Here is a 22,747-nt window from a genome sequence, read left to right on the forward strand (position 1 = left end):
AGACAGGCAGTCAGGAAGCCCTGCCCACAGTCCACCAACAGCAACTGTGACTCCACCACAGAGGAGAACCAGGCACTGGAGGGTAAAGAGTCTTGAGCTTCTGGCCACTGTAGGACACCTTCATCTTAAAGGCTTTACTTTTAGACTGGGAGGCATAGCTGATCTATCTAATATAAAGAAAGGCATACAGAAACCCACACAAAATGAGCGGGTAGAGGAATATGTTCCAAACAAAAGAACAAAATAAGATTCGAAAAAGGGCTAAATGAAACAGAGATTACCAATCTTCTTGATAAAGATTTCAAAGAAGCAGTCATAAAGATATTCACTGACCTGCTGAAAAGTATTGATGATCTCAGAATGATAACAAAGAGAAGATTTGAAAAAGAGCCACTGAGAACTGAACAATACAAAGCTGAAGTGAAAAATACAATGGAGAGAATGAATAGTAACCTTCTGGAAGTAGAGGAGAGAACCAATGAGATGGATATTAGAGAGCAGGAAAACAATCAAGCTCGGCAACAGAGAGGAAAACGAATTTCTAAAAATGAGAGAATGCTAAGAGAGCTGTGTGACAACTTCAGAAGAAACAATTTGCACAATATGGGTTGCATAAGGTGAAGAGAGAGACAAAAGAGTAGGAAGTTTCTTTGATGAAATAATAACTGAAAACTTCCACAATCTTGGGAAGGAAATAGACACCCAGGCCATGGAAATTCAGAGAGCCCTTAACAAAAGGAACCCCAGGAAGACAACACAGAGACATACAGTAATTAAAATGACAAAGATAGAAGATAAAGAGAGAATCTTGGAAGCTGCAAGAGTGAGACAGACAGTTGCTTATAAGGGAAACCTACAGGTAAACCTACAAGACTATCAGCAGATTTCTCAGAAGAAACTTTACAGGACAGAAGGGAGTGTCATGAAATATTTAGTACATTGAAAGAGAAGAACCTGTAAGGAAGAATCCTCTACCTGCAAGCTTATCATGCAGAATTGAAAGAGAGATTTAACATTTCCCAGATAAAAAAAAGTTAAGAGAATTCTCCACCCCTAACCCTGACTTACAGTATGTTCTAAGGGGACTTCTAAATATTAGGTTTCATCAGTGAAAATAAACCTATAGTAGAGGTAGTCGATCAGTTACTTCCTAAGCAAGTATGATGTTAAAAAAACAAAAATAATAAAATCAGCTATACACAAAATAAGTGAAGGGGTATACAAGCATGTAGATTATAACATGCATGAAGTGTGGAGGAGGAAGAAGAATAAAAATTAGTGTTTTTAGACTGTGTTCAAAACAGAGTGACCATCAACTTAACATCGACTGTTAATATTTAGGACAGTGTGAGCCTATGGTAACCACAAACCTAATGCCTATAATAGATACACAAAAAATTAAAAAAGAAATCCAAATGCAACACTAAAGAAAACAATCAAATAACAGGAGAAGAGTGTAAGAAAGGTTCCGAGAGTAACGTAAAAACAACCAGAAAACAATTAATAAAATGGCAATAAGTACATACCTATCAGTAATTACCTTAAATATAAATGGGCTGAGTGCACCAATCAAAAGACATAGGGTGGCAGAATGATAAAGAAACAAGACCCATCTATATGCTGCCTACAAGAGACTCGTTTCAGACCTCAGACACATATATATACTGAAAGTGAAGGGATGGAAAAAGATACTTCATGCAAATGAAGAAGAAAAAAGCAGGAGTAGCAGTACTTACATCAGACAAAATAGACTTCAAAATAAAGAAAGTAGTAAGAGGCAAAGAAAGACATTACTTAATGATAAAGGGATCAGTCCAACAAGATGATATAACAGTTTTAAATACCTATGTACCCATATAGGAGAACCTAAATTTGTAAAACAAATAGTAACAGAACTATAGGGAGAAATACATAGCAACACAATCATATTAAGAGACTATCACCCTACTTACATCATTGGACAGAACATTCAGACAGAAAGTAAATAAGGAAACAGAGGCACTGAATGACACATTAGATGGACTTAATAGGTATCTATGCAACATTCCACCCAAAAGCAGCAGGATACACATTTTTCTCAAGTGCACATGGAACATTCTCCAGAATAGATCACATGTTAGGCCACAAAAAAGAGCCTCAGTCAATTCAGAAAGATTGAAATTGTATCAAGCACTTTTTCAGATCACAATGGTATGAAATTAAAAATCAGTTAAATTAAGAAAAGAACCCCCTCCCCCAACTACTTGTAGGCTAAACAACATGTTTTTAAATGCTCAATGGATCAATGAACAAATCAAAGGAGAAACCAAGCAATACAGGGAGACAAATGAAAACAAAAATGCAGTAGTTCAAGTAAATGGGATGCAGCAAAAGTGGTCATAAGAGGGAGATATGTAGCAATACAGGTCTACCTCAAGAAACAAGAACAATCCCAAACAAGCAGGCTAAACTCACAACTAACAGAATTAGAAAAAGAACAGTTGGAACCCAAAGGTAGTAGAAGGAGGAACATAATAAAGATCAGAGCAAAAACAAATAAAATAGAGAAAAATAAAACAATAAAAAAAAAATCAATGAAGCCAAGAGCTGGTTGTCTGAGAAGATTAAACAAAACAAAACAAAACAGACAAACCCCTAGCTAGCTTTATCAAGAGAAAACAGGAGCACATGTATAAAATCAGAAATGAAAAAGTAGTACAACAGATAACACAAAAATACAAAGAATTATAAGGGAATTCTGTGAAAAATTTTATGCCAATAAATTGGACAACCTAGAATGGACAAATTCTTAGAAAACTACAACCTTCCAAGACTGACCCAGGAAGAAACAGAAAATCTGAACAGACCAATCACCAGTAATGAAATTGAATTGGTAATCAAAAAGCTCCCAACAAAAAAAAGTCCATAACCAGATGACTTCACACATGAATTCTACCAAACCTTAAAGAAGAGTGAATACCATTCTTCTTAAAGTATTCCAGAAAGTAGAGGAGGAGGGAATATTTTCAAACTCATTCTATGAGGCCAGCATCCCTTTAAAACCAAAAGCAAAGACACTACAAAAAACAAGAACAATTTAGACTACTATGCCTGATGAACATAGATGCAAAAATCCTCAACAATATATTAGCAAACCTAATTCAAAAACATCAGAAAGGATCATCCATCATGACCAAGTGGAATTTATTCCAGAGATGCAAGGATGATACAATATATGTAAATCAGTCAACATGATAAACCACATTAATGGTGAGGATTAAAAACCACATGGTCGTCTCCATAGATGCTGAAAAAACATTTGACAAAATTCATCATTCATTCATGATAAACACTGTCAACAAAATGGGTATAAAGGGACCACACCTCAACATAATAAAGGCCATATACAACAAACCCAAAGATGATGTCATACTCACTGGTGAAAAGCTAAAAGCTTTTCCTCTAAAACCAGGAACAAGACAAGGATGCCCGCCCACTCTCATCACTTTTGTTCAACATACTACTGGTAGTCCTAGCCACAGCAATCAGAGAAGATAAAGACATAAAGGCATCCAAAGTGGTAAGGTGAACCTGTCACTATTTGTAGATAACATGATATTATAAATAGAAAGCCCTATTTGAACTAGTAACTGAATTCAGCAAAGATTCATGATACAAAATCAATATACAGAAATGTGTTGCATTTCCTATATACTAATCATGAACTAGCAGAAGTAGAAATTAAGAAAACAATCATAATATAAGTTGTTCATGGGGATGGAAGTATAGCATGGAGAATATAGTCAGTGTTTCTGTAACATCTTTCTATGTTGACAGATGGTAACTGCTATTTAGGGTGAGGATTTAGTAATGTGTGTATCTTGAATCACTTTAAACCAATATAATAATGTATATCAACTATACTTCAATAAAAAAATACATTCAAAAAGTACATGTCTATTAGTGCTCCCCAGAATTAAATACCTAAGTATAAATCTAACAAAGTATAAGATTTACATGAGGTGAGCCACAAAACTGATAAATGAACTCAAAGAGCTAAATAAATGGAGAGACATTCTATGTTCATGAATAGGAAAACTCAATATTGTCAAAATGTCATTTCTTTCTAGCTTGATTTATGATTCAGTACAATCCCAGCAAGTTATTTTATAGATATTGACAAACTGATTATAAAGTTTATACAGAGAGGCAAAAGACCCAGAATAGCCAATAAAATAATGTAGGAGAACACAGGTGGAGGACTGACATTACTTGATTTTAAGACTTAATATAATGCTATGGTAATCAAGGCAGCATGGTATTGACGAAGTGATAGACAAATGAATGGAAGAGAATAGAGAGCCCAGAAACAGACCCACATAAATAGTCAACTGAAGCTTGACAAAGGAGCAAAGACAATACAACAGAGCAGATAGATTCTTTTCCACAAATGGTGCCAGAACAACTAGACATCTATATGCAAAAAAAGAATCTAGACACAGACCTTACACCCTTGACAAAAATTAATTCAAAGTGTATCATAGACTTAAATGTAAAATGCAAAACTATAAAAGTTCTAGATAATGACAGGAGAAAACCCAGATGACTTTGGGTATAGCTATGACTTTTTAAATATAATACCAAAGGCACAATGCATGAAAGAAATCATTGACAAGTTGGATTTCATTAAATCTGAAAACCTGTTTTGCTAAAATATTGTTAAGAGAATGAAAAGACAAGCCACAGACTTGGAGAAAATATTTGCAAAGATACATCTGATAAAGGACTATTATCTGAAAAATACAAAAGACTCTTAAACTCAACAGTAAAAAACAAACCCAATTAAAAAAAATAGGCCAAAACCTTAATATACACCTTACTAAAGAGGAAATCCAGATTTCAAATAAGCATATGAAAAGATGCTCCACATCATATGTCATCAGGGAAATGCAAATTAAAATAATAATGGAGGACCACTACACAACTATTATAATGGCCAAAATCTGGAGCACTAACACCACCAAATGGTCATGAGGATGTCGAGCCCCAGAAATTTCACTTACTGCTTGTGGGAATGCAAAATGGTATAGCCATTTTGGCAGACAAGTTTGGCAGTTTCTTACAAAACTAAACATGTCTTACCATATGATCCATCAGTCATGCTCCTTGTTATTTATGCAGAAGAGTTAAAACTTCTGTCCACATAAAAACCTAAGCATGGGTGTTTATATCAGCTTTTTTTTTTCATAATTGCCAAAACTTGGATGCAACGAAGATGACCTTCAGAGAGTGAATGGATACAGATACTGTGGTACATTCAGAGAATGGAAAATTATTCAGTGCTGAAAATAAATGAGACACCAAGCCATGAAAAGACACAGAGGAGCGTTAAATGCATATTTAAAGAAAGAAAAAAGCCAATCTGTAAAGACTCCATACTGTATGATTTCAACCATTTGACATTCTGGAAAAGGCAATGCTATGAATACAATAAAAAGATCAGAGGTTCAGGAGAGTTGTTGGGGGAGGGAAGAATAGAGAGGATTTTTTTGGCAGTGACAATTCTCTGTATGATACTATAATGATGGGTACACATGTCATTATACATTTGTCTGAACCCATAAAATGTACATTACCAAGAGTGAACTATAGGGTCATTTATGGACTTTGGGTGATTATGATGTGTCATAAAAGAAAAGAAACATAGCATAAATAAACATAAACATCAAGAAGAAAAATGCTCAATTTTATATTCCTATGCATTTTTCTGGGAATAGGTCCATAAGTGTCAGCAGATTCTCAGTGGAGTCGATGATCCCTTCTGAGAGTTGAGTCAGAAATCAGAGTTTCTTCCTTTGTCTTTTCTTCTCCTTTCCTTTCTTTTTCCTCTCAAAAGTCATTGATTGAACTAATATGATGTCATGGAATTCAGTTGTGTGTAACTTTTCTCAAAAGTTTAGATTTCTTTTTTTTTTCTTGAGTGTCTTGGAAGCAGTTAGGCACAGTAATCCATAACAGTGGGATAGTTACCTGATTTTGAATCCTGACTTTGTCACTTTGTGTTAGACTTTGGGTTTGCCCTTTGAATTAGCTAAACCCTAGTTTCCTCCTTTGTAAAATGGAGATAATAATAGTACCTATTATATAAAATTACTCTAAGATTAAAGTATGAGTATATGGAAAGTCCTTAGCTCAGTGCCTGGCACATAGCAAGTATGCCATAAGTGTTAGATGCTGCTGCGGTTATTATCTCAGCTGTTACTTTTCTCAGTGGTAGGTAAGAGCTCTGAACTTTGAAACTCTGTACTAACTTTCAGCCTCTACAATTTGATGTACCTTTTCTACTTTTCTTCACAAATTTGGCAATTTTGCCATTAGTTTGTTTATATTTTTCTGTGAGCATATTTCTTCTCCCCTTTATCTTTCTCAATAATCATACCTAACATTATTTGGGTACTTACTGTGTACTGTTTGCTAGATGCTATGCAAAATGCATTGTGATTGATTGGAGTAGAAGTTGGAAGACTGGGTTCTGGTCCTAGTTCTGTCACTTCAGCCTTTTGACTTGGTCAAGAATTCAGTCTTTCTGAGCCTCAGTGTTGTCATGTATAAAATAGGAATGACAGTTTGTTCTGTCTTTATAGTTTGATGTGATGATTAAATGACATGTTTCAAAAGTCCTTCATAAATACAAATAAGTATGCAAATGTAAGTTATTACTACTTTTTCCAAAGCTAAATGTCAAATTTGCATAGCATATTGCCTTTCATATGAAATTACCTAACTAGTTTGCGTCTTTCTGGACTCTTTCTTAGTAAAAGCCTCACATAGAGCAATCCCAAAGAAAAGAAGCAGTTCAACCTGAAAGCAGTAGTGCCTATTATGCATTGTAAGAAAGGATGGTGAAGTATGTGAATCATATACACATGGATGCAGAACAGGGTGAAAACATAAGTGGGTGAATTTGAGTGAAAATATTTTTGAGAATTCTGTAAAATTTAGAGTCTAAATGCCAGGAACCTACTAGCCCTTTGATGATAAATGTAGAAAAACTTTGTGAAGGAGGTGTAATTTGGGAAACTTACCAACTTTATTTTAACTTTGGGTGGTATAGTAAGAGAACTGAGGTGGTCTGGAATATCTGGTAAAGAGCTGTCAGCAGGTGTCTTGGTCATCAATGTAATGGGAAGCCAGCAGTGTAATTGTAGAGCTCTAATTGGAAGATGGTCTCCTGTGGTTGTATGATCTCAGATATATCAGTTAACTCCTGAACCTTAATTTTCTATGCTCTAAAGTGTGGAGTTAATATATACACTTTATTTTTTTGTTGTTGATTTTTTAAATTGAAGTATATTTGATATACAATATTTGTTTCAAGTATACATCATAGTGATTCAATAGTTATATACATTATTAAATCCTCACCCAAACTAGTATAGTACTGTCAACGCAGAAATCATTGACAGTATTCTCCATGCTGCACTTCCATCCTCATGACTAATTTATATTATGGTTGAAGTTTTGTGCCTCTTTATCCCCTTCACCTATTTTACCTATCCTCTCCGACCTCTTTCCTATGGTAACCATCAGTCACTTCTCAGTGTCTACCAGTCTACTGCTGTTTTGTTTATTTGTTTTGTTTTGTTTTCAGATCCACATATAAGTGAAATCATTGTATTTGTCTTTCTCTGCCTAGCTTGTTTCATTTAGTATAATAACCCCTAGGTCCATCTGTTTTGTTGTAAATATCAAGATTTCTCAATTTTCTGCGGCTGAATAATATTCCATTGTATGTATGTACCATGTTTTCTTTATCCATTCATGTATTGATGACACCTTGGGTGCTTCCGTATCTTGGCTGTTGTAAATAATGTGGCAGTAAATACAGGGATGCATATACCTTTTTGAATCAGAAATTTTGTTTTCTTGGGTAAATTCCTAGAAATAGAATTACTGGGTTGTATGGTATTTCTATTTTTAGTTTTTAAGGAACCTCCATACTGCTTTCCGTAGTGGCTGTACCAATTTACCTTCCCACCAACAGTGTAGGAGGGTTTCCTTTTCTCCACATCCTCGTCAACACTTGTTATTTCTTATCTTTTGGGTAGTGGCCATTCTGACTGGTGTGAGGTGGCAACTCATTGTGGTTTTGATTTGCATTTCGCTGGTGATTAGCAAGTGGAGCATCTTTTCATGTGCCAGTTGGCCATCTGTATGTCTTCTTTGGAAAAACGTCTATTCAAGCCCTCTCCCCATGTTTTAATTGGATTTTTTTTTTTTTTTTGGTGTTGAGACATATGGGTTCTTTATATAATGTATACTTTAAAAATTGTGTGAAGGAGGTTAGAAGATTATGTGATTTATTATTTGTGATCTTGTAAAAGTTGTTAAGTTACTTTCCTGATAACTATGACAAAAATAATTATCAGGATAGTATAAACCTTTTCTTTGCCATAGATGCTAGTTGAATGGGATTTTGAGTTTGGTTTAATCCGAAGAGGGGATGTTTGCCATAAAAATTAAATCATTAAGTGTGGCTGGAAAGAACTTGGCGAGCAATAGAGGCAAAGGTTTTGTGGGTTATTGATTATTTTAAATTTTATTGCTTGAATGTTGAAAATTTGGGCCTGGACTAGGGCTGTTAGATAAAATATTTGCTGATTGTTACTTGTGAGATCTGGCAACCCTAGTCTGAATGGGGGAGACTGTGGAAGGAGGACAAGCAGTTCCATCTCAACCTTATAAGCATGTGTGTGTGTGTTCCCTTTTTTTTTTTTTTTTTTTGGTGGTTAAGATTATATATAAACTAAAGAATGGCTATAAAAGATTTATGAAGTATAGGAATCACTGTTACATTGAAGGCCCAAACTGTTACATCGAAGGCTAAAACAAAACAGGAGGGTATATTCTGTATTTTGGATATTCCCTACTCTGGGGCTTTTCTTTGAAAAAGAAAAGACAAACAAGCAAACAGGCATGACACACACAAAAACAACACAAAGAAACCTGAGATAGTTTGTTGCTCCAACTATAGGAGAAGGCTAGTATTTATTTATCAGGTTAAATAGCCACAGAGAGATAAGAAACTTCTTTATACTTATAGTGGGAAGTTTCAGGTTTGCAATTTGAATTTAGGTCTTTATGTAAATTGCATGCTTTTTGGTGGAATGGTTCTGTGGTGTAGTCTGTAGAATATAATCTTGTTATTTTCAAAGTCTGTCTGGGCAACTGAGGGAAGAATGGGTAAGAAAACTAATGTTACTTTATTTGGTGAGTCCGCTCTGTAGCTAGCATTCAGTTTTATTTGTCAATTGTCCTTTTAAATTGTTTCATATTTATATATTAATTTTTACTTTCAGTGGAAAAATGACTTAAGATTAACTGAATATAACAATAGTACATATCATTTCTACATTTCTAAATGAGAAAAATATATGCAAGCTATTTGAAATGCTGAAATTGCTGTTTATTATTGTTAATGTATATCAATTTGCCATACATGTAAACCACTTCAGTGTTCCTTTTTGACTAAGGGTCTGTTTATCATTGAAGTCATCCTAATCTTCAGTAAGACATGTCTGAATTAAAAATTGACCTTATGAACCTACTGCTTGTGTTTAAGATAGTTTTGTTTTGTTGAATTCAGTATGATACATAAGCTGAAAAGAAGAATGTCATATTTTTAAGTACTTATTTTGAAAAATGTAATTTATGAAAAAAATTAATCCCTGGGAACTTTAAAAAATGTTTTTATTTTATTTCATTTACATTGTTATGGTTTGTTTTATTTCACCAGAACACTGCACTAGACTGTAAAATAACATCATCTACACCTGGAGATAAACACTTTGATAAAAGTCCCACTAAAACAAGACACCCTCGGAAAATTGATCTAAGAGCTCGATACTGGGCATTTCTTTTTGACAATCTTCGCCGGGCAGTAGATGAAATCTATGTAACTTGTGAATCAGATCAGAGTGTGGTGGAATGTAAGGTAAGGTTTGCTTTGAGGATTTGTAATCCATTTGAAGTCAGATTCTCCAATTTTTGCTACTCCTGACTTGGTCATTTACCTTATACAATACTGTAGTCACCATGCTGTGAATTAGATCCCAGAACTTATTCATCTTAAAACTGAAAGTTTATACTTTTGGTCATCTCCCTATTTTTCCCCACCCCTTGCAGTCACTGCTACTCTTGAGTGCTTCAGGTTTTTCTTGGTTTTGATTTTTTGAGTACTCTTGTTGTTTTTGCTTTGCCTAATTATGTACTTTTATAATCTGTGCAAGATGTGGTAGAAAGGTGTCTTGATATGTAGTTCTAGGCAAGAAATCAAAGAGATGGATACACACACTTCTTTTTGAAAAATCTCTCATATATGCATTCTCCATTGGTACTGTAGGTGGCACTAGTGTGAGATTTTTCAATTCTTTGGTTTCACATTTAATGTCTTTAATTGGATGTCGCTCCCTTTCTGTTGAGATACTTATCACTGTTCTAAATCACTCTGGTCAGGAAAAGTGAGATTGATAACTAATCATAAACGATCCTTGGGATGTCATTGTAGGGTATGTTTTCTAATTTTAAATAACCTTGTGTTTGTAATAGGATAGTAGACACATAGCATTATCTGTCTCTAAAAATTCATTACAAAGCCTGGCCTTTTAATAAATAGTAACTCTATACTATATTACTTTGTACTGATTAAAATTATTCTGAGAAAACCAGTGCTACATCTTCATAGAAAATTACTTCTGTTTCTACAGTGAACAGGGTTGAAAACCCTGGATTCATTATTTAGCCTTTGAAATATATGAAGAGTCAAAGAAAAGTTACATGTTGAGACAGCAGCTGTGTTTCCTCTAAAATTGTAAATAGCCAGAATAGGTTGTAGACCAGTGAAATAGGATTCATCAGCAGCAGGTTTCAGAATGAACAGTAATTGAAATCATCCAAATTTATGGTTTTATCGTCACAATATTGTTACTATCAGCATGTAAAACTTAATATTTTAAGAAAAAAAATTTTTCAGCAAACTCATATATCCTTGGAGCTTAATGAATCAACATGTTTTACTAGAAAACACTGGGCTAGTGGGCGGGGCAGGGGGAGATTGCCTTTGGGAGAGTGCCCAGTTAATGAAGTGGTAGCCATTCTCTCAGTTTGTTCTCATAAAAGTTTGAGGTGGGGCTAAAAAGTCTTTGTGTGTGGCTGCAGGAAGACTGGCATATGGTTCTCTGGATGGATCTTTGCTGTGGTGTCTGATTTCGGTGCCTCTTTTCCCATTCAACTTGGGAGGAACTAGATATGTGGCTCTGAAATATTGGGGATACCCTTGGATCTAGAGACTGGTACCTAAATCTGCCTTAGAGATTTCATGGTACAGTATACTTTTGGGAGCAGCCCCTGCCAGCTGGGCCGAAGGGACTATAGTGTAGTATGTCTGGGGAGGGGATAAATTGGGAGTTCTCAGGGATAAAGAGGTCCCCCAGTGAGTCTCATACTATGTGAGGGAGGGAGTGTGGACCTTAGGTAAGATGTTGAAGTCATAGGGGCTTCCTTTTGGGGACACTTGGTTAGGTGAGAATATGCAAAACTCTGATGGAGTTGGGGCAGAGAGTGCTTGGGCAGAGGGAGCCAGGGTGAACCTGAACACTCCCTAGAGAACCACATATGCTACTGGTGCAGAAGTCACCATCTATTACAGAGATCACTAGAGATCTCAGAATGTGTCAGAGTGTGGGTAAATTGCAGTATTTCCAGAAGCTCTTGCCTGGCCTTAATACATCTCTATATCAATAGGTGTTTCCAAGGGGTGGAGAGTAGTCCATCTCCGTATCAGTAGGTAATTACAAGAGCGAGTGAGGGCTTATTTGGGCCAGAGAGGTTGGGCGGGGTCTCTTCTTCCGCAGCCCGGTTGCGAGAGACACGGGGAGCAGAAGAGGACTGCTTGTAAGAAATAAATGGGTTTCTCCCACTGTATTTCCCCCTTTGAACTGATTTTGATTTCAAAGGTATTTTGCCCTGTTATTTCCCCCCTAGAGTTACACAGAGAGATTTGGGATGCGTTTTTGCCTGGTAGCACTTGACTCTTGCCAGTCGTCATTACCTTAGTCCCTGGAGAAGAGCTGGCAAAAGACATATGTTTGTGATACGTTGGAGAGTAGAAGGGGGTGTAGAGGAGGAAGGGAGGAGAGACCCAGTAGAATAAGCCATGCCTTTCCCTACCACAGGCATCAGTTGAAGGCCATGTGCTTCTTACTTGTGCTTATAGGTAGGTTGTGTCAAAACTATGCTTCGATAATTGAGTGTGACAGAAAAATTGTGGAATTTCACTGAGCATATTTGGTAGGTTTATAGGATTCAACTGAGTGGTTATGGGGAAAAATATAAAAGAATTCTATGTTTTTATCTCAGTGGGTTGAGACTTCTCAGTTTATGAAGTAAGGATCAAGATGAAATGTCTGAAATGCTTTAAAAGGTGTGTGACATGTAATAAAAAGAAAATAAGCTTTGTAATTACATAAAAGGAGAGTCACAGATGGAGAAAGAGGAATATGGGCTCCAGGGACAGAGAAAGAATAATCATAGAAGTAGGAAGAAGTATAGGAGAATGTTCCCAAAGCCGTGGAAGAAGTAAAGTATTGCATTGGGCAGGAACAACTGATGTTGAGAGAAAACTTTTTCCATTTGGCATTCAAAAGGAATAAGAACAGATGGGATCAAGGTGGAAGTTAAGGTAAGAATTTGAAATAATGTCTGATGGCTTCTTTACCTTTTTTATTTTTGAGAAGTAGGAGGTGTGGGGTTGGAGGTATATAGAGAAAGGGGAGAAGGTATGGAATAGCTGATGGAGAATGGTAGGGCTGACTTAGAGATGCCACAGGATTGCCCAACAGCCTTGAAGGTCACAGTAGAGATTGGAAGTTCTTTTCTTTCCTGTATCTTCAGTTTTCTTTATTAGTTCCTCTCCCATCAGCATTGAACATGCTTGTTTCTCTTTGATCCTTAACAAGAAACCCTTAAATCCTTTTTTTACTTATCCTTCATCTACTCTCCCATCCCCTATTTTTCTCCTCCCCTTTGTAGCCAAGTTTCTTGGAAGAACTTTCTACATTTGTTGCTTCTCTTTCCTTTTCTTTCAGGTACTCAGGTACTTTCAGGTATTCATTAGTCTGTTGCAACCTATCACATCCTATCAGAGCTCCTATTAAGCTCTTATTAAAGTTGTTGCTCACTTCTCTATTGCTAAGTGGATGTTTTTCAGTCCCTTCTGTGATCTCTGAGCAGAGTGTCACACTGTTGACTGTTCCCCTCTTACAGTACTCTCTCCTTGACTTTCATGAAACAAATCTCCACTGGTTTTCCTCTGTGGATGTTACTTCTGCCTTCTCTTTAGTGGCTTTTTCTTTTTCACCTTACCTTTAACTGTTGAGAGATCATCAAGGCTCCTTTTAGACCATCTTCTTTTCTCACTGTTACATACTTTTTGGCAGTTTTCTCCAGGTCATGGCTTAATTTACCATTCATTTGCTGATGATTCTTAAATTTATATCTCTATACTTTTTTTCTGATTTTCAGACCTTAATATCCAGCTTACTTAGTTGGTATCTCCATTTGGATATCTCACAAGCATATAAAAACTGACATATATAAAACTAAGTTCATGTTCTCGACCCCTAACTTGGAGATGTATTTCTCTTTCCTGAGTGGGCAGATACTCCTTTCACCCCCGCCCCCACTCCCTTCATCTCATGCCAGCCACTGCCCAGTGAATTGGCCCTTTTCAGAATTACCTCCTTAATCTTTCCAATCTGTCTACTTCTCATTGGCCAGTGCAACCATTCTAGTCTAGGCTACCATTATAAAATGCCTGGATTACAACTGAAACCTTTAAACAGGACTTCCTACCTCCTACTACTCCATTCCCCACTTTACTGGCAGAATGGTCATTAAAAACCACACATATGATCTCTCATTTATTTGATTATAGCTCCTCAAAAGTTTCCTTTTGCTTTTCAGCATGGCCTTCAAATCTTGACTGACTTATCCATGCATACCTCATTTCACACTACTTTTCTCTCCTCTTTTCTACCTCATTTAAACCAGTCTTTCAGTTATTCAAACATACCATGCGCTTGTATGTCTCCAGATCGTTCCATGTTTTGATTTATCTGCCCAGAACATTCATCTCCCCTTGTTGCTTTATACCTCCTCACCTTCCCAACGCCTTTTACCTAAACTCTTATTCATAATTTAGGTTTCAGCTTAAGTGTCACTTCCTCAGGGGAGCCTATCATGATATTTCAGACTAGGTAAGTTTCCTTATAATATACTCTCATAGAATGTACTTAGCCTTAGAAACACTTACTACAAATGAAATTAAGTGATTGTATATTTAGTTGTTTTATATCTGTCTCCCTTACTAGGCACTAAGTGCCATGAGGACAGAAACCACACTGTCTTGTTTACCATTCCATCATCAGTTCTTGGTAGTGGCACTGCAACAAATTTACTGATGAAATGCTCAGTAGACAGATGTTAAATGGCTGTGTGGAGCAATGAGACACACACCTTTGTGGTGACACCAGTCTTCACAGTTATTTGATCCCCTCTACCCCCAGTGATACACAGCAGCCTAAAAGTGATACATGCTAAAAGTGCACAAGGTGTTGGGTTGATGGATCTGTCATGGTTTGATGGAGGAGGTATAAATTTATTAAAAAATTTTAAAATGCACAAAAATGGTGGGTAGACGGATTAATCATGTGTATTATTTAGGTAGGTGCAGTGGAATTTCACTGGAGTAATGGAGTTAACGAGAGTAAGAGAGTAGTTGAAACAGTGGACCATGGAACTTAAGCTAGATGGGGAAGGAAAGAATTATTGGAGAAGCCTAATAGATATGAAGAAAGAGAAACTAACTGTTTGCATATACTCCTTATACCTGGTAGGAGTAGGTAAGGTGGATTGTCTGTAGATGGAAGTGATAGGTTTATGTTTATGTTTTAAAGTTATTATTTAGATACTCCAAGTATTACTTGTCTTTTATTTCCCTGATCTGTCAGATATTGAGATATTTTAAAGTTTCCCACTACTGTTGCACTTTCTTTAATATCTCTTTGAATTCCTAAGAATTTTTGCCATATACATTTTGCTCTCTTGTTATCAGTTGTACAAAGGATCATATGAGTTATATTTTCACTGCGAGTTCAACACTTTTTCAGTATAAAAAAACCCTTGTGTCCATAATGTTTTTCTTTGTGAGCTCTATTTTGTGTGATATTAATATTATAATCTCTTTTCTTCCCCAATTTGTTTGATTATTTTACTTTTGGGCCTTTGGAATAACTTAATAACTTTTGCCCACAATTACCATGTTGTAACTATTTCTGGGGTTAGTCAAGCCTGACTTATCTGGGCTAAGTTCCTAGTTATGGTAACCTAGTTTTTAGGAGTAGGCATCATAGCCATTTTATACCATACCTTCACTTATAAACTATTTCTTCCAGAGTTCATTTCTGTTAATGAAACCACCATTTTCCCCAGTCACTCAGGCTCTCGTCTTTGTCAACTGAAAAGTTCCTATCTGTTCATCTTTCGCATTTTTTTTCTGTTCACAAATCCCCCTGCTCTTTCCTAGAGTCAGTACATGCCTTTAAGATCCTTATTCTCTGGTGAACTGTTTCCTTGTCCTTCAGGTATGTCCTCCTCTAGTTTTGTTTTCCCTTTACAGTCCTTATATTTTATTGACATTAATCTTTCTAAAGTGCAGGGTTTAACAGGTGGACAAAATTGTCCTGACATACTCAGCCCAGCAGGATGGGAATCTAAGAAACTTCAGGCGCCCAAACCCCATGGGTGGCAATGCAGAAGCCACTCATGGCGAGAAGCAGCCTGCTGTTCATTTGCCCCTGCTGGTGCTGCAAGAAAACCAGTTGAATTGCCACCGCTGCGGAGCAGCAGGGGAGCAGCCCTGCCCACAGCAACTACACAGAGGCTCCTCCCAGAGTGCAGGTAACTGGGCTAGACCCATAGGCTGCCCCTGTGTGTAGCTTCCGGGCACAGGCAGAGGAAGATTAGGAAAGGTCCAGAAGGCACAAAGGGGTGCCGTTCTTGCAGGAGAACACACCCGGAGTGTCAGACCCCATGCAGTGCCCTAGGCTATCCTGAGGGGTACCCTCCCCACAGCAGCTCAGGAGATTAACCCAGAGACTGTTCCCTGTGTGTGGGTAACCAGCACAGGCAGCGGAGAAGGGCAAGGTGACCAGCTTGCAGGAAGGGATTTTGTTCTCCCAGCTGACACAGTGCACTGGTGATCACTTCTATCACCATGAAAAGACAGAAAAACTTGGTCCAGTCAGGAGTCACTCAAACTACCCCAGAGAGAGGGCCTGGCAAGATAGATATAACCAATCTTCCTGAAAAATAATTCAAAATAAAGGTTATAACCATGCTGATGGACCTGCAGAGAAATATGCAAGAGCTAAGGGAGGAAGTCCCCAGGGAGATAACAGAAACAAAACAATCAATAGAAGGACTTAAGAGCAGACGGGATGAGGTGCAAGAGACTGTTAATGGAATAGAAAGTAGAGAACAGGAATACAGAGAAGCTGAGGCAGAGAGAGATAAAAGGATCTCTAGGAATGAAAGAATATTAAGAGAACTGTGTGATCAATTCAAACGGAACAATATTCACATAACAGGGGTACCAGAAGAATAAGAGAGAGAAAAAGGGATAGAAAGAGTTTTTGAAGAAATAATTGCTGAAAATTTCACCAAGCTGGGGGAGAAAATAGTCTCTCAGACCATGGAAACCCACAGATCTCCCAACACAAGGGACCCAAGGAAGACAACACCAAGACATATAATAATTAAAATGTCAAAGATCAAAGACAAGGGCAGGGTATTAAAGGCAGCCAGAGAGAAAAAAGATAACCTACAAAACCCATCAGGCTATCATCAGATTCTCAACAGAAACCTTACAGGCCAGAAGAGAGTGACATGATATATTTAATGTGGTGTAACAGAAGGGCCTTGAACCAACAATACTGTATCCAGCAATATTATCATTTAAATTTGAAGGAAGGATTAAATAATTTCCAGATAAGCAAAGGTTGAGGGAATTTGCCTCCCACAAACCATCTCTACAAGGTATTTTAAAGGGACTTCTCTAGATGGAAGAACTCCGAAGGCTAAATAGATGTCACCAGAGAAAATAAAATCACAGCAAAGAAAGCAGACCAACCAAATACTAACTAAAGGCAAAAAATAAAATCAACTACTCACAAAAGCAGTCATAGGAAACACAAAGGAGTACAGAATAAAACACGTAACATATAAAGAGTGGAGGAGGAAGAATAAGAAGGGAGAGAAATAAAGAATCATCAGACAGTGTTTATACTACCACAATAAGTGTGTTAAAGGTAGACAGATAGTAAAGAAGCTACCCTTGAGTCTTTGGTAACCACGAAACCAAATCCTGCAATGGCAACAAGTACATATCTATCAATAATCATACTAAATGTAAATGGACAGAATGAACCAATCAAAAGACATAGAGTAATAGAATGGACAAAAAAGCAAGACTATATGCTACTTACAAGAGACTCACCTCAAACCGAAAGACATACACAGAATAAAAGTGAAGGGATGGAAAAAGATATTTCATGCAAATAATAGGGAGAAAAAAACAGGAATTGCAGTACTTGTATCAAACAAAATAGACTTCAAAACAAAGGAAGTAACAATAGACAAAGAAGGACATTACATAATGATAAAGGGGTCAGTCCAACAAGAGGATATAAACATTATAAATATCTATCAACCCAACACAGGAGCACCAACATATGTGAAACAAATACTAACAGTTAAAGAAGGAAATAGAACGAAGTGCATTCATTTTAGGAGGCTTCAACACACCAATCACTTCAAAGGACAGATCAACCAGATAGAAAATAAGTAAGGACACAGGGGCACTGAACAACACACTAGAACAGATGGACCTAATAGACATCTACAGAACTCTACACCCAAAAGCAGCAGTGTACACATTCTTTTCAAGTGCACATGGACCATTTTTCAGAGTAGACCAAATACTAGGCCACAAAAAGAGCCTGAGTAAATTCAAAAAGATTGAAATTCTACCAACCAATTTCTCAGACCACAAAGGTGTAAAACTAGAAATAAATTGTACGAAGAAAACAAAAAGGCTCACAAACACATGGAGGCTTAAAAACATGCTCCTAAATAATCAATCAATCAATGATCAAATTAAAACAGAGATCAAGGAATATATGGAGACAAATGAAAACAGCAGCACAAAGCCCCAACTCCTGTGGGATGCAGTGAAGGCAGTTCTAAGAGGGAAGTGTACAGTAATCCAGGTCTATTTAAAGAAGGAAGAATAATCTCAAATGAATAGTCTAAAGTCACAGTTATTGAAACTGGATAAAGGAGAAGAAATGAGGCCCAAAGTCAGAAGAAGGAGGCACATAATAAAGATCAGAGAATAAATAAATAAAATTGAGAAGAATAAAACAATAGAAAAAAATCAGTGAAACCAAGAGCTGGTTCCTTGAGAAAATAAACAAAGCAGATGAACCCCTAGCCAGACTTATTAAGAGAAAAACAGAATCTACAGACATAAACAGAATCAGAAATGAGAACGGAAAAACCATGATGGACTCCACATAAATAAAAAGAATTATTAAAGAATAGTATGAAATGTATATGCTAACAAGCTGGATAACCTAGAAGAAATGGACAACTTTATAGAAAAATACAGCCTTCCAAGACTGACCCAGGTAGAAACAGAAAATTTAAACAGACCAATTACCAGCAATGAAATTGAATTGGTAATCTAAAAACTACTGAAGAACAAAACCCCTGGGCCACGTGGATTCACCACTGAATTTAATCAGACATATAGAGAAGACATAATACCCATTCTCCTTAACATTTTTCAAAAAATGGAAGAGGAGGGAATACTCCCAAACTCATTCTATGAAGCCAACATCACCCTAATACCAGAAACAGGCAAAGATTCCACAAAAAAAGAAAATTATAGACCAATATCCCTGATGAACATAAATGCAAAAATACTCAATGAAATATTAGCAAACCAAGTTCAAAAATACATCAAGAGGATCATACACCGTGATCAAGTGGGATTCATCTTGGGTGCAAGGATGGTACAACATTCGAAAATCCATCAACTTCATCCACCACATCAACAAAAAGGAGGACAAAAACCACATGATTATCTCCATAGACGCTGAAACAGCATTCGACAAAATTCAACAACCATTCATCATAAAAACTCTCAACAAAATGGGTATAGAGGGCAAGTACCTCAACATAATAAAGGCCATGTATGACAAACCCACAGTCAGCATCATACTTAATAGTTAGAATCTCAAAGCTTTTCCCCTAAGATTGGGAACAAGACAGGGATGCCCACTCTCCCCACTTTTATTCATCATAGTTCTGGAGGTCCTAGCCATGGCAATCAGACAAAAGAAAGAAATACAAGGCATCTAGATTGGTAGAGAAGAAGTCAAAGTGTCACTATATGCAGATGACATGATATTCTCCATAAAAACCCCTAAAGCATTCACTCCAAAACTACTAGAACTAATGTCTGAGTTTAGTAAAGTTGCAGGTTACAACATAATATACAGGAATCTGTTCCTTTCCTATACACTAATGATGAACTAGCAGAAAGAGAGATCAGGAAAAGAATTCCATTCACAAATGCATCAAAAGAATAAAATACCTAGGACTAAACCTAACCAAGGAAATGAAAGACCTATACTTTGAAAAGGACAAGACACTCTTAAGAGAAATTAAAGAAAGTATCGATAAATGGAAACACATCTCATGCTCATGGATAGGAAGAATTAATATTGTTAAAATGGCCATCCTGCCTAAAGGAATCTACAGATTCAGTGCAGTCACTATCAAAATACCAACAGCATTCTTCAACAAACTGGAACAAATAGTTCTAAAATTTATATCGAAATTCTGCAGACCCCAAATAGCCAAAGCAATCCTGAGAAGGAGTAATAAAGCAGGGGGCATCTCAATAGCCAACTTCAAGCTCTACTACAAAGCCAGAGTAATCAAGACGATTTGGTACTGGCACCAAAACAGACCCACAGACCAGTGGAACAGAATAGAGAGTCCAGATATTAACCCAAACATATAGTCAATTAATATATGATAAAGGAGCCATGGATATACAATGGGAAATGACAGCCTGTTCAACCACTGGTGTTGGCAAAACTGGACAGCTGCATGTTAGAGAAGGAAACTGGATCGTTATCTAACCCTATACACAAAAATAAACTGAAAATTCATCAAAGACCTGAATGTAAGTCATGAAACCATGAAACTGTTAAAAAAAAACATAGGCAAAAATCTCTTGGACATGAATATGAGCAACTTCTTCATGCACATGTCTCCCTGGGCATGGGAAAGAAAACAAAAATGAACAATGGGACTATATCAATCTGAAAATCTTCTGTACAGCAAAGGACACCATCAACAGTACAAACAGGCATCCTACAGTATGGGAGAACATATTCATAAGACATCTGATAAAGGGTTGATGTCCAACATATATAAAGAGCTCATGCACCTCAATAAACACAAAGCAAATAAGCCAATTAAAAAATGGGCAGAGGATCTCAACAGACACTTCTCCAACGAAGAAATTCAGATGGCCAACAGGCACATAAAAAGATGCTTCACATCGCTAATCATCAGAGAAATGTAAATTGAAACCACAATGAGATATCATCTCACACCAGTAAGGATGGCTACCATCCAAAAGACAAACAACAAATGTTGGAGTAGATGTGGACAAAGGGGAACCCTCCTACACTGCTGGTGGGAACGTAAATTAGTTCAACCATTGTGGAAAGCAGTATAGAGGTTCCTCCAAAAAGTCAAAATTCAAATATCATTTGACCCAGGAACTCCACTCCTAGGAATTTACCCTAAGAATGCAGTATCCCAGTTTGAAAAAGACATATGCACCCCTATATTTATCTCAGCATTATTTACAATAGCCAAGAAATGGAAGCAACCTAAGTGTCCATCAGTAGATGAGTGGATAAAGAAGAGTGGTACATATACACAATGGAATATTATTCAGCCATAAGAAGAAAACAAATCCTACCATTTGCAACAACATGGATGGAGCTAGAGGGTATTATGCTCAGTGAAATAAGCCAGGTGGAAAAGGACAAGTATCAAACGATTTCACTCATCTGTGTAGTATAAGTACAAAGCAAAAACTGAAGGAACAAAACAGCAGCAGACTCACAGAACCTAAGAATGGACTAACAGTTACCAAAGGGAAAGGGACTGGGGAGGATGGGTGGGAAGGGAGGGATAAGGGGAGAAAAGGGCCATTACTATTAGCAGACATAATGTGGGTGGGGGGTGCACTGGGAAGGGGGTACAACACAGAGAAGACATGTCGTGATTCTACAGCATCTTACTGTGCTGATGGGGAGTGACTAATGGATTGTGTGGTGGGAACTTTATAATGTGTAGATTGTAGTGTAGTAAGCATAATGTTGCTCATATATTTGTAGATTAATGATACCAAAATAAAGAAAAAACAGAAACAAAGAACATTCCACCCCAAAGCGGCAGAATATATACATTCTTCTTATGTGCTCATGGAACAATCTCAAAAGCAAACAAATCTGAATAAATTTAAGAAGAATTGAAATTGTAGCAAGCATGTTTTTGGACCAGCATGGTATAAAACTAGAAATCAACTACATGAAAACTGGAAAAACAAACACATGGTGCTTCTATGGATCAATGAACAGTTTAAAGAGGAAACAAAGAATATGTGGGGACAAATGAGAATAAACACAATGGCTCAAAATACATGGCATGCTGCAAAAGTGCTTATAAGAGGGAAATTTTTAGCAATACAGGCCTATCTCAGGGAACAGGAACAATCTCCAACAATAAATCTATCCTTACAACTAAAGGAATTAGAAGATAAATGAAACTGAAAATTAGGACGAGGGGCATAATAAAGATGAGAGCATAAAAAAATAAAATAGAGACTGAGAAAACAATAGAAAAAAATCAGTGACTTCCAAGAGCTGGTTCTTCAAGAAGTTATACAAAACAGACCAACCACTAGCCAGACTTATCAAGAAAAAAAGAGTGCAAAAGTACACAAAATCCGAAATGAAAAAGTTGGTTGGTTCCAACCACCACCAGAGAAAATCAAAGAATTGTGAGAGAATTCTATGAAAAATTATATTCCAACGCATTGGACAACCTAGAAAAAATGGGTAAATTCCAAGAAATATAAAATCTTCCAAGATTGACCAAAGAAGAAACAGAATGTTGAACAGACTGATTACTGGTACTTGAATTAAAAACTAGTAGTTGGTCGAATTGGTAATGAAACTCTCAAGAAACAAAAGTCCTGGGTCATACAGTTTTTCGGATCAATTCTATCAACAATTTAAAGAAGGTCAATACCTATCCCTAACGTATTCCAATAAATAGAACAGGAGAGAATACTTCCAAACTCATTCTGTAAGCCAGCATTATGCTAATACCAACACCAGACAAAAACACTACAAAACAAGAAAATTACAGACCAATATTCTTGATGAACATAATTAGCAAACCAAATTGAAAAATACATCAGTGGATCATCCATCACGACCAAGTGGGATTTATTCCAGAAATGCAAGGATGGTACAGTATTCAGAAATCAGTGTGA

At 36.7% G+C, this 22,747-nt stretch overlaps 1 protein-coding gene across 5 annotated transcripts in view; it reads left to right on the forward strand.

Moving 5' to 3' along the window:
- SCAPER (S-phase cyclin A associated protein in the ER) overlaps positions 1–22,747 on the forward strand; it is a 539,898-nt gene that overhangs the window by 30,179 nt on the left and 486,972 nt on the right. For 4 of the 5 annotated variants that reach the window (XM_036907601.2, XM_036907605.2, XM_036907603.2 and 1 more), the window contains exon 5: positions 9,776–9,973. The exons of the other annotated variant lie outside the window; for it this stretch is intronic. In XM_036907601.2, the coding sequence (XP_036763496.2) occupies positions 9,776–9,973 (198 nt within the window). The remainder of the gene's footprint in view (positions 1–9,775; positions 9,974–22,747) is intronic. 5 annotated transcript variants of the gene reach the window in all.

The sequence above is a fragment of the Manis pentadactyla genome, chromosome 11 (genome assembly GCF_030020395.1).
Source record: "Manis pentadactyla isolate mManPen7 chromosome 11, mManPen7.hap1, whole genome shotgun sequence".
Taxonomy (NCBI): Eukaryota; Metazoa; Chordata; class Mammalia; order Pholidota; family Manidae; genus Manis; species Manis pentadactyla.